The sequence below is a fragment of the Crassostrea angulata genome, chromosome 1, assembly GCF_025612915.1.
Source record: "Crassostrea angulata isolate pt1a10 chromosome 1, ASM2561291v2, whole genome shotgun sequence".
In the NCBI taxonomy this organism is placed as follows: Eukaryota; Metazoa; Mollusca; class Bivalvia; order Ostreida; family Ostreidae; genus Magallana; species Magallana angulata.
In genome coordinates this window covers 28,294,691-28,310,930 of record NC_069111.1, presented here as the reverse complement: position 1 = coordinate 28,310,930, position 16,240 = coordinate 28,294,691, and the positions used below count along the sequence as shown (strand labels likewise).

The 16,240-nt window shown below is 35.5% G+C and overlaps 1 protein-coding gene across 1 annotated transcript in view; it reads left to right on the top strand.

Moving 5' to 3' along the window:
* LOC128191942 (uncharacterized) overlaps positions 1–16,240 on the top strand; it is a gene marked incomplete at its 5' end in the record, with an annotated part of 184,658 nt that overhangs the window by 19,788 nt on the left and 148,630 nt on the right. The window contains 23 exons of the mRNA XM_052864321.1: positions 338–451; positions 1,023–1,136; positions 1,399–1,512; positions 2,104–2,217; positions 2,479–2,592; positions 4,244–4,357; positions 4,555–4,668; positions 4,931–5,044; positions 5,635–5,748; positions 6,010–6,123; positions 7,402–7,515; positions 8,087–8,200; positions 8,463–8,576; positions 9,168–9,281; positions 9,543–9,656; positions 11,310–11,423; positions 11,621–11,734; positions 11,997–12,110; positions 12,701–12,814; positions 13,076–13,189; positions 14,467–14,580; positions 15,153–15,266; positions 15,529–15,642. Coding sequence (XP_052720281.1) covers positions 338–451; positions 1,023–1,136; positions 1,399–1,512; positions 2,104–2,217; positions 2,479–2,592; positions 4,244–4,357; positions 4,555–4,668; positions 4,931–5,044; positions 5,635–5,748; positions 6,010–6,123; positions 7,402–7,515; positions 8,087–8,200; positions 8,463–8,576; positions 9,168–9,281; positions 9,543–9,656; positions 11,310–11,423; positions 11,621–11,734; positions 11,997–12,110; positions 12,701–12,814; positions 13,076–13,189; positions 14,467–14,580; positions 15,153–15,266; positions 15,529–15,642 — 2,622 coding nt within the window. The remainder of the gene's footprint in view (positions 1–337; positions 452–1,022; positions 1,137–1,398; positions 1,513–2,103; positions 2,218–2,478; positions 2,593–4,243; positions 4,358–4,554; positions 4,669–4,930; positions 5,045–5,634; positions 5,749–6,009; positions 6,124–7,401; positions 7,516–8,086; positions 8,201–8,462; positions 8,577–9,167; positions 9,282–9,542; positions 9,657–11,309; positions 11,424–11,620; positions 11,735–11,996; positions 12,111–12,700; positions 12,815–13,075; positions 13,190–14,466; positions 14,581–15,152; positions 15,267–15,528; positions 15,643–16,240) is intronic.

Genomic DNA, 16,240 nt, shown 5'->3' with positions numbered 1-16,240 from the left:
TCATGTCAAAACAGAGGAACTTGTAAAGATCTGATTATTGATTATGAATGTAATTGCATAAACGGGTTTGATGGAACAAATTGCTCAAATTGTCAAGAATGATAGGTCAAACCTGATGAATGTATAGTCTATTCGTACTGATCTATTTAGTTTGTGTTCTTTCTTTATATTGAAACGCGGTCTATTTTTTTTCTAATGAATTCATCTTTGCTACTCTTAGTCGCCCATTTGAGAAGATTTGTGTTATATCTTTGATAAGCATCACAATATGAGAAATAGTGGAGGATCAAATTATAAGATTTATTTCTGTTCAAAGATTTCGTTCTTGAAATTGCAGATATTGATGACTGCTCACCGGATCCCTGTCAAAACAACGGAACCTGTACAGACCTGGTCAACGACTACCACTGCGATTGTGTTCCTGGATTTAATGGGACAAACTGTGAAAACGGTAAGTTCTGATAATGCGGTATTTGTATCAGATCCAACAGTACAAAATGCAAGGATGAGATTGAAATCTTCAGTTTTACATTGATCAAATCATTTGTTAGGTGATTAAGGTTTGTCAGTTGATAACCTTTTTCCAATTGACTTCAAAAGATATTGACAATGTTCAAAATATACTGCTACATTTGTATATCCATGATTAATCCTGAGAATTGTGTACATTATTTGCTGTTTTTAGTGAGGTTGTATTTGACATTGATTTTAGATATCGATGACTGCCAAGCAGAACCTTGTCAAAACAATGGAACCTGTACAGACCTGGTCAACGACTACCAATGTGTTTGTATTGCAGGATTCAATGGAACAAATTGTGAAAACAGTAAGCGTTATGATTACGCACACCATTTTTGTGTGTGGGAATGAAATAAGTACAAAACTGATGATTCCTCAAGTGTTTGCTTAATATATCATGATATCGATAACCATTGAAGACACAGGTGTTCTATGAGACACGTGAAGACCCAAACGTTTGGTTTTATGCCTTTGAATAATAAATTTTGTTCATGAAATTGCAGATATTGACGAGTGTTCCCAAGGTCCCTGTCAAAACAACGGATCTTGTACAGACCTGGTCAACGACTACTATTGCGATTGTGTTCCTGGATTCAACGGAACAAATTGTGAAAACAGTACGTACATATGCACTACATATGCTTTATTTGCTTGAAATGAAACACTATAATAACCCATTTGAACGAGCTCGTATGTAGTTGCTTGTTGATGTTTTCTTCGGCCGTCCACTAAAGTATTTATTTTAGTGTGGGAGCGAATGATTTCGTTTGTCTTTCTGACACATTAGGTTTCGATGATGTACATAATTTAGGTTGAGATATCAAGATTTTGAGACTGTGTTATCAAAAGTAAACGGTAAACTCTTATTCGGAATTGCAGTGATCAATGAGTGCTTGCCAGGTACTTGTCTAAACAACGGGACTTGTACAGACCTTGTGAATGACTACCAGTGCGACTGCGTTTCTGGATTTAATGGAACAAATTGTGAAAATAGTACGTACAGCTAATCCTATACTCAGTACATGTACATTGTATTTGTTGAAGATGAAAGGGCACTAAAGTTTGAGTCAGTTTTTGTATATACCTTGTTCTTCATTTTGGTCCGTTTAAAATATTGAATGCTGGCTTTGGTTGGTGAGAAGATTTTCAAAACGAGGTATGGAAGATGTGGCATTTGTATTTTTTAGCTTGAGTGAGTAGATTCCGTTAACGGCATTCTGTCAGATATCGTCGAGTGTAAAACACAGTCATGTCAAAACAGAGGAACTTGTAAAGATCTGATTATTGATTATGAATGTAATTGCATAAACGGGTTTGATGGAACAAATTGCTCAAATTGTCAAGAATGATAGGTCAAACCTGATAAATGTATAGTCTATTCGTACTGATCTATTTAGTTTGTGTTCTTTCTTTATATTGAAACGCGGTCTATTTTTTTTCTAATGAATTCATCTTTGCTACTCTTAGTCGCCCATTTGAGAAGATTTGTGTTATATCTTTGATAAGCATCACAATATGAGAAATAGTGGAGGATCAAATTATAAGATTTATTTCTGTTCAAAGATTTCGTTCTTGAAATTGCAGATATTGATGACTGCTCACCGGATCCCTGTCAAAACAACGGAACCTGTACAGACCTGGTCAACGACTACCACTGCGATTGTGTTCCTGGATTTAATGGGACAAACTGTGAAAACGGTAAGTTCTGATAATGCGGTATTTGTATCAGATCCAACAGTACAAAATGCAAGGATGAGATTGAAATCTTCAGTTTTACATTGATCAAATCATTTGTTAGGTGATTAAGGTTTGTCAGTTGATAACCTTTTTCCAATTGACTTCAAAAGATATTGACAATGTTCAAAATATACTGCTACATTTGTATATCCATGATTAATCCTGAGAATTGTGTACATTATTTGCTGTTTTTAGTGAGGTTGTATTTGACATTGATTTTAGATATCGATGACTGCCAAGCAGAACCTTGTCAAAACAATGGAACCTGTACAGACCTGGTCAACGACTACCAATGTGTTTGTATTGCAGGATTCAATGGAACAAATTGTGAAAACAGTAAGCGTTATGATTACGCACACCATTTTTGTGTGTGGGAATGAAATAAGTACAAAACTGATGATTCCTCAAGTGTTTGCTTAATATATCATGATATCGATAACCATTGAAGACACAGGTGTTCTATGAGACACGTGAAGACCCAAACGTTTGGTTTTATGCCTTTGAATAATAAATTTTGTTCATGAAATTGCAGATATTGACGAGTGTTCCCAAGGTCCCTGTCAAAACAACGGATCTTGTACAGACCTGGTCAACGACTACTATTGCGATTGTGTTCCTGGATTCAACGGAACAAATTGTGAAAACAGTACGTACATATGCACTACATATGCTTTATTTGCTTGAAATGAAACACTATAATAACCCATTTGAACGAGCTCGTATGTAGTTGCTTTTTGATGTTTTCTTCGGCCGTCCACTAAAGTATTTATTTTAGTGTGGGAGCGAATGATTTCGTTTGTCTTTCTGACACATTAGGTTTCGATGATGTACATAATTTAGGTTGAGATATCAAGATTTTGAGACTGTGTTATCAAAAGTAAACGGTAAACTCTTATTCGGAATTGCAGTGATCAATGAGTGCTCGCCAGGTATTTGTCTAAACAACGGGACTTGTACAGACCTTGTGAATGACTACCAGTGCGACTGCGTTTCTGGATTTAATGGAACAAATTGTGAAAATAGTACGTACAGCTAATCCTATACTCAGTACATGTACTTTGTATTTGTTGAAGATGAAAGGGCACTAAAGTTTGAGTCAGTTTTTGTATATACCTTGTTCTTCATTTTGGTCCGTTTAAAATATTGAATGCTGGCTTTGGTTGGTGAGAAGATTTTCAAAACGAGGTATGGAAGATGTGGCATTTGTATTTTTTAGCTTGAGTGAGTAGATTCCGTTAACGGCATTCTGTCAGATATCGTCGAGTGTAAAACACAGTCATGTCAAAACAGGGGAACTTGTAAAGATCTGATTATTGATTATGAATGTAATTGCATAAACGGGTTTGATGGAACAAATTGCTCAAATTGTCAAGAATGATAGGTCAAACCTGATGAAAGTATAGTCTATTCGTACTGATCTAATTAGTTTGTGTTCTTTCTTTATATTGAAACGCGGTCTATTTTTTTCTAATGAATTCATCTTTGCTACTCTTAGTCGCCCATTTGAGAAGATTTGTGTTATATCTTTGATAAGCATCACAATATGAGAAATAGTGGAGGATCAAATTATAAGATTTATTTCTGTTCAAAGATTTCGTTTTTGAAATTGCAGATATTGATGACTGCTCACCGGATCCCTGTCAAAACAACGGAACCTGTACAGACCTGGTCAACGACTACCACTGCGATTGTGTTCCTGGATTTAAAGGGACAAACTGTGAAAACGGTAAGTTCTGATAATGCGGTATTTGTATCAGATCCAACAGTACAAAATGCAAGGATGAGATTGAAATCTTCAGTTTTACATTGATCAAATCATTTGTTAGGTGATTAAGGTTTGTCAGTTGATAACCTTTTTCCAATTGACTTCAAAAGATATTGACAATGTTCAAAATATACTGCTACATTTGTATATCCATGATTAATCCTGAGAATTGTGTACATTCTTTGCTGTTTTTAGTGAGGTTGTATTTGACATTGATTTTAGATATCGATGACTGCCAAGCAGAACCTTGTCAAAACAATGGAACCTGTACAGACCTGGTCAACGACTACCAATGTGTTTGTATTGCAGGATTCAATGGAACAAATTGTGAAAACAGTAAGCGTTATGATTACGCACACCATTTTTGTGTGTGGGAATGAAAAAAAGTACAAAACTGATGATTCCTCAAGTGTTTGCTTAATATATCATGATATCGATAACCATTGAAGACACAGGTGTTCTATGAGACACGTGAGGACCCAAACGTTTGGTTTTATGCCTTTGAATAATAAATTTTGTTCATGAAATTGCAGATATTGACGAGTGTTCCCAAGGTCCCTGTCAAAACAACGGATCTTGTACAGACCTGGTCAACGACTACTATTGCGATTGTGTTCCTGGATTCAACGGAACAAATTGTGAAAACAGTACGTACATATGCACTACATATGCTTTATTTGCTTGAAATGAAACACTATAATAACCCATTTGAACGAGCTCGTATGTAGTTGCTTGTTGATGTTTTCTTCGGCCGTCCACTAAAGTATTTATTTTAGTGTGGGAGCGAATGATTTCGTTTGTCTTTCTGACACATTAGGTTTCGATGATGTACATAATTTAGGTTGAGATATCAAGATTTTGAGACTGTGTTATCAAAAGTAAACGGTAAACTCTTATTCGGAATTGCAGTGATCAATGAGTGCTTGCCAGGTATTTGTCTAAACAACGGGACTTGTACAGACCTTGTGAATGACTACCAGTGCGACTGCGTTTCTGGATTTAATGGAACAAATTGTGAAAATAGTACGTACAGCTAATCCTATACTCAGTACATGCACATTGTATTTGTTGAAGATGAAAGGGCACTAAAGTTTGAGTCAGTTTTTGTATATACCTTGTTCTTCATTTTGGTCCGTTTAAAATATTGAATGCTGGCTTTGGTTGGTGAAAAGATTTTCAAAACGAGGTATGGAAGATGTGGCATTTGTATTTTTTAGCTTGAGTGAGTAGATTCCGTTAACGGCATTCTGTCAGATATCGTCGAGTGTAAAACACAGTCATGTCAAAACAGAGGAACTTGTAAAGATCTGATTATTGATTATGAATGTAATTGCATAAACGGGTTTGATGGAACAAATTGCTCAAATTGTCAAGAATGATAGGTCAAACCTCATAAATGTATAGTCTATTCGTACTGATCTATTTAGTTTGTGTTCTTTCTTTATATTGAAACGCGGTCTATTTTTTTCTAATGAATTCATCTTTGCTACTCTTAGTCGCCCATTTGAGAAGATTTGTGTTATATCTTTGATAAGCATCACAATATGAGAAATAGTGGAGGATCAAATTATAAGATTTATTTCTGTTCAAAGATTTCGTTCTTGAAATTGCAGATATTGATGACTGCTCACCGGATCCCTGTCAAAACAACGGAACCTGTACAGACCTGGTCAACGACTACCACTGCGATTGTGTTCCTGGATTTAATGGGACAAACTGTGAAAACGGTAAGTTCTGATAATGCGGTATTTGTATCAGATCCAACAGTACAAAATGCAAGGATGAGATTGAAATCTTCAGTTTTACATTGATCAAATCATTTGTTAGGTGATTAAGGTTTGTCAGTTGATAACCTTTTTCCAATTGACTTCAAAAGATATTGACAATGTTCAAAATATACTGCTACATTTGTATATCCATGATTAATCCTGAGAATTGTGTACCTTCTTTGCTGTTTTTAGTGAGGTTGTATTTGAAATTGATTTTAGATATCGATGACTGCCAAGCAGAACCTTGTCAAAACAATGGAACCTGTACAGACCTGGTCAACGACTACCAATGTGTTTGTATTGCAGGATTCAATGGAACAAATTGTGAAAACAGTAAGCGTTATGATTACGCACACCATTTTTGTGTGTGGGAATGAAAAAAAGTACAAAACTGATGATTCCTCAAGTGTTTGCTTAATATATCATGATATCGATAACCATTGAAGACACAGGTGTTCTATGAGACACGTGAAGACCCAAACGTTTGGTTTTATGCCTTTGAATAATAAATTTTGTTCATGAAATTTCAGATATTGACGAGTGTTCCCAAGGTCCCTGTCAAAACAACGGATCTTGTACAGACCTGGTCAACGACTACTATTGCGATTGTGTTCCTGGATTCAACGGAACAAATTGTGAAAACAGTACGTACATATGCACTACATATGCTTTATTTGCTTGAAATGAAACATTATAATAACCCATTTGAACGAGCTCGTATGTAGTTGCTTGTTGATGTTTTCTTCGGCCGTCCACTAAAGTATTTATTTTAGTGTGGGAGCGAATGATTTCGTTTGTCTTTCTGACACATTAGGTTTCGATGATGTACATAATTTAGGTTGAGATATCAAGATTTTGAGACTGTGTTATCAAAAGTAAACGGTAAACTCTTATTCGGAATTGCAGTGATCAATGAGTGCTTGCCAGGTATTTGTCTAAACAACGGGACTTGTACAGACCTTGTGAATGACTACCAGTGCGACTGCGTTTCTGGATTTAATGGAACAAATTGTGAAAATAGTACGTACAGCTAATCCTATACTCAGTACATGCACATTGTATTTGTTGAAGATGAAAGGGCACTAAAGTTTGAGTCAGTTTTTGTATATACCTTGTTCTTCATTTTGGTCCGTTTAAAATATTGAATGCTGGCTTTGGTTGGTGAAAAGATTTTCAAAACGAGGTATGGAAGATGTGGCATTTGTATTTTTTAGCTTGAGTGAGTAGATTCCGTTAACGGCATTCTGTCAGATATCGTCGAGTGTAAAACACAGTCATGTCAAAACAGAGGAACTTGTAAAGATCTGATTATTGATTATGAATGTAATTGCATAAACGGGTTTGATGGAACAAATTGCTCAAATTGTCAAGAATGATAGGTCAAACCTGATGAATGTATAGTCTATTCGTACTGATCTATTTAGTTTGTGTTCTTTCTTTATATTGAAACGCGGTCTATTTTTTTTCTAATGAATTCATCTTTGCTACTCTTAGTCGCCCATTTGAGAAGATGTGTGTTATATCTTTGATAAGCATCACAATATGAGAAATAGTGGAGGATCAAATTATAAGATTTATTTCTGTTCAAAGATTTCGTTCTTGAAATTGCAGATATTGATGACTGCTCACCGGATCCCTGTCAAAACAACGGAACCTGTACAGACCTGGTCAACGACTACCACTGCGATTGTGTTCCTGGATTTAATGGGACAAACTGTGAAAACGGTAAGTTCTGATAATGCGGTATTTGTATCAGATCCAACAGTACAAAATGCAAGGATGAGATTGAAATCTTCAGTTTTACATTGATCAAATCATTTGTTAGGTGATTAAGGTTTGTCAGTTGATAACCTTTTTCCAATTGACTTCAAAAGATATTGACAATGTTCAAAATATACTGCTACATTTGTATATCCATGATTAATCCTGAGAATTGTGTACATTCTTTGCTGTTTTTAGTGAGGTTGTATTTGACATTGATTTTAGATATCGATGACTGCCAAGCAGAACCTTGTCAAAACAATGGAACCTGTACAGACCTGGTCAACGACTACCAATGTGTTTGTATTGCAGGATTCAATGGAACAAATTGTGAAAACAGTAAGCGTTATGATTACGCACACCATTTTTGTGTGTGGGAATGAAATAAGTACAAAACTGATGATTCCTCAAGTGTTTGCTTAATATATCATGATATCGATAACCATTGAAGACACAGGTGTTCTATGAGACACGTGAAGACCCAAACGTTTGGTTTTATGCCTTTGAATAATAAATTTTGTTCATGAAATTGCAGATATTGACGAGTGTTCCCAAGGTCCCTGTCAAAACAACGGATCTTGTACAGACCTGGTCAACGACTACTATTGCGATTGTGTTCCTGGATTCAACGGAACAAATTGTGAAAACAGTACGTACATATGCACTACATATGCTTTATTTGCTTGAAATGAAACACTATAATAACCCATTTGAACGAGCTCGTATGTAGTTGCTTGTTGATGTTTTCTTCGGCCGTCCACTAAAGTATTTATTTTAGTGTGGGAGCGAATGATTTCGTTTGTCTTTCTGACACATTAGGTTTCGATGATGTACATAATTTAGGTTGAGATATCAAGATTTTGAGACTGTGTTATCAAAAGTAAACGGTAAACTCTTATTCGGAATTGCAGTGATCAATGAGTGCTTGCCAGGTATTTGTCTAAACAACGGGACTTGTACAGACCTTGTGAATGACTACCAGTGCGACTGCGTTTCTGGATTTAATGGAACAAATTGTGAAAATAGTACGTACAGCTAATCCTATACTCAGTACATGCACATTGTATTTGTTGAAGATGAAAGGGCACTAAAGTTTGAGTCAGTTTTTGTATATACCTTGTTCTTCATTTTGGTCCGTTTAAAATATTGAATGCTGGCTTTGGTTGGTGGAAAGATTTTCAAAACGAGGTATGGAAGATGTGGCATTTGTATTTTTTAGCTTGAGTGAGTAGATTCCGTTAACGGCATTCTGTCAGATATCGTCGAGTGTAAAACACAGTCATGTCAAAACAGAGGAACTTGTAAAGATCTGATTATTGATTATGAATGTAATTGCATAAACGGGTTTGATGGAACAAATTGCTCAAATTGTCAAGAATGATAGGTCAAACCTGATGAATGTATAGTCTATTCGTACTGATCTATTTAGTTTGTGTTCTTTCTTTATATTGAAACGCGGTCTATTTTTTTTCTAATGAATTCATCTTTGCTACTCTTAGTCGCCCATTTGAGAAGATGTGTGTTATATCTTTGATAAGCATCACAATATGAGAAATAGTGGAGGATCAAATTATAAGATTTATTTCTGTTCAAAGATTTCGTTCTTGAAATTGCAGATATTGATGACTGCTCACCGGATCCCTGTCAAAACAACGGAACCTGTACAGACCTGGTCAACGACTACCACTGCGATTGTGTTCCTGGATTTAATGGGACAAACTGTGAAAACGGTAAGTTCTGATAATGCGGTATTTGTATCAGATCCAACAGTACAAAATGCAAGGATGAGATTGAAATCTTCAGTTTTACATTGATCAAATCATTTGTTAGGTGATTAAGGTTTGTCAGTTGATAACCTTTTTCCAATTGACTTCAAAAGATATTGACAATGTTCAAAATATACTGCTACATTTGTATATCCATGATTAATCCTGAGAATTGTGTACCTTCTTTGCTGTTTTTAGTGAGGTTGTATTTGAAATTGATTTTAGATATCGATGACTGCCAAGCAGAACCTTGTCAAAACAATGGAACCTGTACAGACCTGGTCAACGACTACCAATGTGTTTGTATTGCAGGATTCAATGGAACAAATTGTGAAAACAGTAAGCGTTATGATTACGCACACCATTTTTGTGTGTGGGAATGAAAAAAAGTACAAAACTGATGATTCCTCAAGTGTTTGCTTAATATATCATGATATCGATAACCATTGAAGACACAGGTGTTCTATGAGACACGTGAAGACCCAAACGTTTGGTTTTATGCCTTTGAATAATAAATTTTGTTCATGAAATTGCAGATATTGACGAGTGTTCCCAAGGTCCCTGTCAAAACAACGGATCTTGTACAGACCTGGTCAACGACTACTATTGCGATTGTGTTCCTGGATTCAACGGAACAAATTGTGAAAACAGTACGTACATATGCACTACATATGCTTTATTTGCTTGAAATGAAACATTATAATAACCCATTTGAACGAGCTCGTATGTAGTTGCTTGTTGATGTTTTCTTCGGCCGTCCACTAAAGTATTTATTTTAGTGTGGGAGCGAATGATTTCGTTTGTTTTTCTGACACATTAGGTTTCGATGATGTACATAATTTAGGTTGAGATATCAAGATTTTGAGACTGTGTTATCAAAAGTAAACGGTAAACTCTTATTCGGAATTGCAGTGATCAATGAGTGCTTGCCAGGTATTTGTCTAAACAACGGGACTTGTACAGACCTTGTGAATGACTACCAGTGCGACTGCGTTTCTGGATTTAATGGAACAAATTGTGAAAATAGTACGTACAGCTAATCCTATACTCAGTACATGCACATTGTATTTGTTGAAGATGAAAGGGCACTAAAGTTTGAGTCAGTTTTTGTATATACCTTGTTCTTCATTTTGGTCCGTTTAAAATATTGAATGCTGGCTTTGGTTGGTGAAAAGATTTTCAAAACGAGGTATGGAAGATGTGGCATTTGTATTTTTAAGCTTGAGTGAGTAGATTCCGTTAACGGCATTCTGTCAGATATCGTCGAGTGTAAAACACAGTCATGTCAAAACAGAGGAACTTGTAAAGATCTGATTATTGATTATGAATGTAATTGCATAAACGGGTTTGATGGAACAAATTGCTCAAATTGTCAAGAATGATAGGTCAAACCTGATGAATGTATAGTCTATTCGTACTGATCTATTTAGATTGTGTTCTTTCTTTATATTGAAACGCGGTCTATTTTTTTTCTAATGAATTCATCTTTGCTACTCTTAGTCGCCCATTTGAGAAGATTTGTGTTATATCTTTGATAAGCATCACAATATGAGAAATAGTTGAGGATCAAATTATAAGATTTATTTCTGTTCAAAGATTTCGTTCTTGAAATTGCAGATATTGATGACTGCTCACCGGATGCCTGTCAAAACAACGGAACCTGTACAGACCTGGTCAACGACTACCACTGCGATTGTGTTCCTGGATTTAATGGGACAAACTGTGAAAACGGTAAGTTCTGATAATGCGGTATTTGTATCAGATCCAACAGTACAAAATGCAAGGATGAGATTGAAATCTTCAGTTTTACATTGATCAAATCATTTGTTAGGTGATTAAGGTTTGTCAGTTGATAACCTTTTTCCAATTGACTTCAAAAGATATTGACAATGTTCAAAATATACTGCTACATTTGTATATCCATGATTAATCCTGAGAATTGTGTACCTTCTTTGCTGTTTTTAGTGAGGTTGTATTTGAAATTGATTTTAGATATCGATGACTGCCAAGCAGAACCTTGTCAAAACAATGGAACCTGTACAGACCTGGTCAACGACTACCAATGTGTTTGTATTGCAGGATTCAATGGAACAAATTGTGAAAACAGTAAGCGTTATGATTACGCACACCATTTTTGTGTGTGGGAATGAAAAAAAGTACAAAACTGATGATTCCTCAAGTGTTTGCTTAATATATCATGATATCGATAACCATTGAAGACACAGGTGTTCTATGAGACACGTGAAGACCCAAACGTTTGGTTTTATGCCTTTGAATAATAAATTTTGTTCATGAAATTGCAGATATTGACGAGTGTTCCCAAGGTCCCTGTCAAAACAACGGATCTTGTACAGACCTGGTCAACGACTACTATTGCGATTGTGTTCCTGGATTCAACGGAACAAATTGTGAAAACAGTACGTACATATGCACTACATATGCTTTATTTGCTTGAAATGAAACATTATAATAACCCATTTGAACGAGCTCGTATGTAGTTGCTTGTTGATGTTTTCTTCGGCCGTCCACTAAAGTATTTATTTTAGTGTGGGAGCGAATGATTTCGTTTGTCTTTCTGACACATTAGGTTTCGATGATGTACATAATTTAGGTTGAGATATCAAGATTTTGAGACTGTGTTATCAAAAGTAAACGGTAAACTCTTATTCGGAATTGCAGTGATCAATGAGTGCTTGCCAGGTATTTGTCTAAACAACGGGACTTGTACAGACCTTGTGAATGACTACCAGTGCGACTGCGTTTCTGGATTTAATGGAACAAATTGTGAAAATAGTACGTACAGCTAATCCTATACTCAGTACATGTACATTGTATTTGTTGAAGATGAAAGGGCACTAAAGTTTGAGTCAGTTTTTGTATATACCTTGTTCTTCATTTTGGTCCGTTTAAAATATTGAATGCTGGCTTTGGTTGGTGAAAAGATTTTCAAAACGAGGTATGGAAGATGTGGCATTTGTATTTTTAAGCTTGAGTGAGTAGATTCCGTTAACGGCATTCTGTCAGATATCGTCGAGTGTAAAACACAGTCATGTCAAAACAGAGGAACTTGTAAAGATCTGATTATTGATTTTGAATGTAATTGCATAAACGGGTTTGATGGAACAAATTGCTCAAATTGTCAAGAATGATAGGTCAAACCTGATGAAAGTATAGTCTATTCGTGCTTATCTATTTAGTTTGTGTTCTTTCTTTATATTGAAACGCGGTCTATTTTTTTCTAATGAATTCATCTTTGCTACTCTTAGTCGCCCATTTGAGAAGATTTGTGTTATATCTTTGATAAGCATCACAATATGAGAAATAGTGGAGGATCAAATAATAAGATTTATTTCTGTTCAAAGATTTCGTTCTTGAAATTGCAGATATTGATGACTGCTCACCGGATCCCTGTCAAAACAACGGAACCTGTACAGACCTGGTCAACGACTACCACTGCGATTGTGTTCCTGGATTTAATGGGACAAACTGTGAAAACGGTAAGTTCTGATAATGCGGTATTTGTATCAGATCCAACAGTACAAAATGCAAGGATGAGATTGAAATCTTCAGTTTTACATTGATCAAATCATTTGTTAGGTGATTAAGGTTTGTCAGTTGATAACCTTTTTCCAATTGACTTCAAAAGATATTGACAATGTTCAAAATATACTGCTACATTTGTATATCCATGATTAATCCTGAGAATTGTGTACATTCTTTGCCGTTTTTAGTGAGGTTGTATTTGACATTGATTTTAGATATCGATGACTGCCAAGCAGAACCTTGTCAAAACAATGGAACCTGTACAGACCTGGTCAACGACTACCAATGTGTTTGTATTGCAGGATTCAATGGAACAAATTGTGAAAACAGTAAGCGTTATGATTACGCACACCATTTTTGTGTGTGGGAATGAAAAAAAGTACAAAACTGATGATTCCTCAAGTGTTTGCTTAATATATCATGATATCGATAACCATTGAAGACACAGGTGTTCTATGAGACACGTGAAGACCCAAACGTTTGGTTTTATGCCTTTGAATAATAAATTTTGTTCATGAAATTGCAGATATTGACGAGTGTTCCCAAGGTCCCTGTCAAAACAACGGATCTTGTACAGACCTGGTCAACGACTACTATTGCGATTGTGTTCCTGGATTCAACGGAACAAATTGTGAAAACAGTACGTACATATGCACTACATATGCTTTATTTGCTTGAAATGAAACATTATAATAACCCATTTGAACGAGCTCGTATGTAGTTGCTTGTTGATGTTTTCTTCGGCCGTCCACTAAAGTATTTATTTTAGTGTGGGAGCGAATGATTTCGTTTGTCTTTCTGACACATTAGGTTTCGATGATGTACATAATTTACGTAGAGATATCAAGATTTTGAGACTGTGTTATCAAAAGTAAACGGTAAACTCTTATTCGGAATTGCAGTGATCAATGAGTGCTTGCCAGGTATTTGTCTAAACAACGGGACTTGTACAGACCTTGTGAATGACTACCAGTGCGACTGCGTTTCTGGATTTAATGGAACAAATTGTGAAAATAGTACGTACAGCTAAACCTATACTCAGTACATGCACATTGTATTTGTTGAAGATGAAAGGGCACTAAAGTTTGAGTCAGTTTTTGTATATACCTTGTTCTTCATTTTGGTCCGTTTAAAATATTGAATGCTGGCTTTGGTTGGTGAAAAGATTTTCAAAACGAGGTATGGAAGATGTGGCATTTGTATTTTTTAGCTTGAGTGAGTAGATTCCGTTAACGGCATTCTGTCAGATATCGTCGAGTGTAAAACACAGTCATGTCAAAACAGAGGAACTTGTAAAGATCTGATTATTGATTATGAATGTAATTGCATAAACGGGTTTGATGGAACAAATTGCTCAAATTGTCAAGAATGATAGGTCAAACCTGATGAAAGTATAGTTTATTCGTACTGATCTATTTAGTTTGTGTTCTTTCTTTATATTGAAACGCGGTCTATTTTTTTCTAATGAATTCATCTTTGCTACTCTTAGTCGCCCATTTGAGAAGATTTGTGTTATATCTTTGATAAGCATCACAATATGAGAAATAGTGGAGGATCAAATTATAAGATTTATTTCTGTTCAAAGATTTCGTTCTTGAAATTGCAGATATTGATGACTGCTCACCGGATCCCTGTCAAAACAACGGAACCTGTACAGACCTGGTCAACGACTACCACTGCGATTGTGTTCCTGGATTTAATGGGACAAACTGTGAAAACGGTAAGTTCTGATAATGCAGTATTTGTATCAGATCCAACAGTACAAAATGCAAGGATGAGATTGAAATCTTCAGTTTTACATTGATCAAATCATTTGTTAGGTGATTAAGGTTTGTCAGTTGATAACCTTTTTCCAATTGACTTCAAAAGATATTGACAATGTTCAAAATATACTGCTACATTTGTATATCCATGATTAATCCTGAGAATTGTGTACCTTCTTTGCTGTTTTTAGTGAGGTTGTATTTGAAATTGATTTTAGATATCGATGACTGCCAAGCAGAACCTTGTCAAAACAATGGAACCTGTACAGACCTGGTCAACGACTACCAATGTGTTTGTATTGCAGGATTCAATGGAACAAATTGTGAAAACAGTAAGCGTTATGATTACGCACACCATTTTTGTGTGTGGGAATGAAAAAAAGTACAAAACTGATGATTCCTCAAGTGTTTGCTTAATATATCATGATATCGATAACCATTGAAGACACAGGTGTTCTATGAGACACGTGAAGACCCAAACGTTTGGTTTTATGCCTTTGAATAATAAATTTTGTTCATGAAATTGCAGATATTGACGAGTGTTCCCAAGGTCCCTGTCAAAACAACGGATCTTGTACAGACCTGGTCAACGACTACTATTGCGATTGTGTTCCTGGATTCAACGGAACAAATTGTGAAAACAGTACGTACATATGCACTACATATGCTTTATTTGCTTGAAATGAAACATTATAATAACCCATTTGAACGAGCTCGTATGTAGTTGCTTGTTGATGTTTTCTTCGGCCGTCCACTAAAGTATTTATTTTAGTGTGGGAGCGAATGATTTCGTTTGTTTTTCTGACACATTAGGTTTCGATGATGTACATAATTTAGGTTGAGATATCAAGATTTTGAGACTGTGTTATCAAAAGTAAACGGTAAACTCTTATTCGGAATTGCAGTGATCAATGAGTGCTTGCCAGGTATTTGTCTAAACAACGGGACTTGTACAGACCTTGTGAATGACTACCAGTGCGACTGCGTTTCTGGATTTAATGGAACAAATTGTGAAAATAGTACGTACAGCTAATCCTATACTCAGTACATGCACATTGTATTTGTTGAAGATGAAAGGGCACTAAAGTTTGAGTCAGTTTTTGTATATACCTTGTTCTTCATTTTGGTCCGTTTAAAATATTGAATGCTGGCTTTGGTTGGTGAAAAGATTTTCAAAACGAGGTATGGAAGATGTGGCATTTGTATTTTTAAGCTTGAGTGAGTAGATTCCGTTAACGGCATTCTGTCAGATATCGTCGAGTGTAAAACACAGTCATGTCAAAACAGAGGAACTTGTAAAGATCTGATTATTGATTATGAATGTAATTGCATAAACGGGTTTGATGGAACAAATTGCTCAAATTGTCAAGAATGATAGGTCAAACCTGATGAATGTATAGTCTATTCGTACTGATCTATTTAGATTGTGTTCTTTCTTTATATTGAAACGCGGTCTATTTTTTTTCTAATGAATTCATCTTTGCTACTCTTAGTCGCCCATTTGAGAAGATTTGTGTTATATCTTTGATAAGCATCACAATATGAGAAATAGTTGAGGATCAAATTATAAGATTTATTTCTGTTCAAAGATTTCGTTCTTGAAATTGCAGATATTGA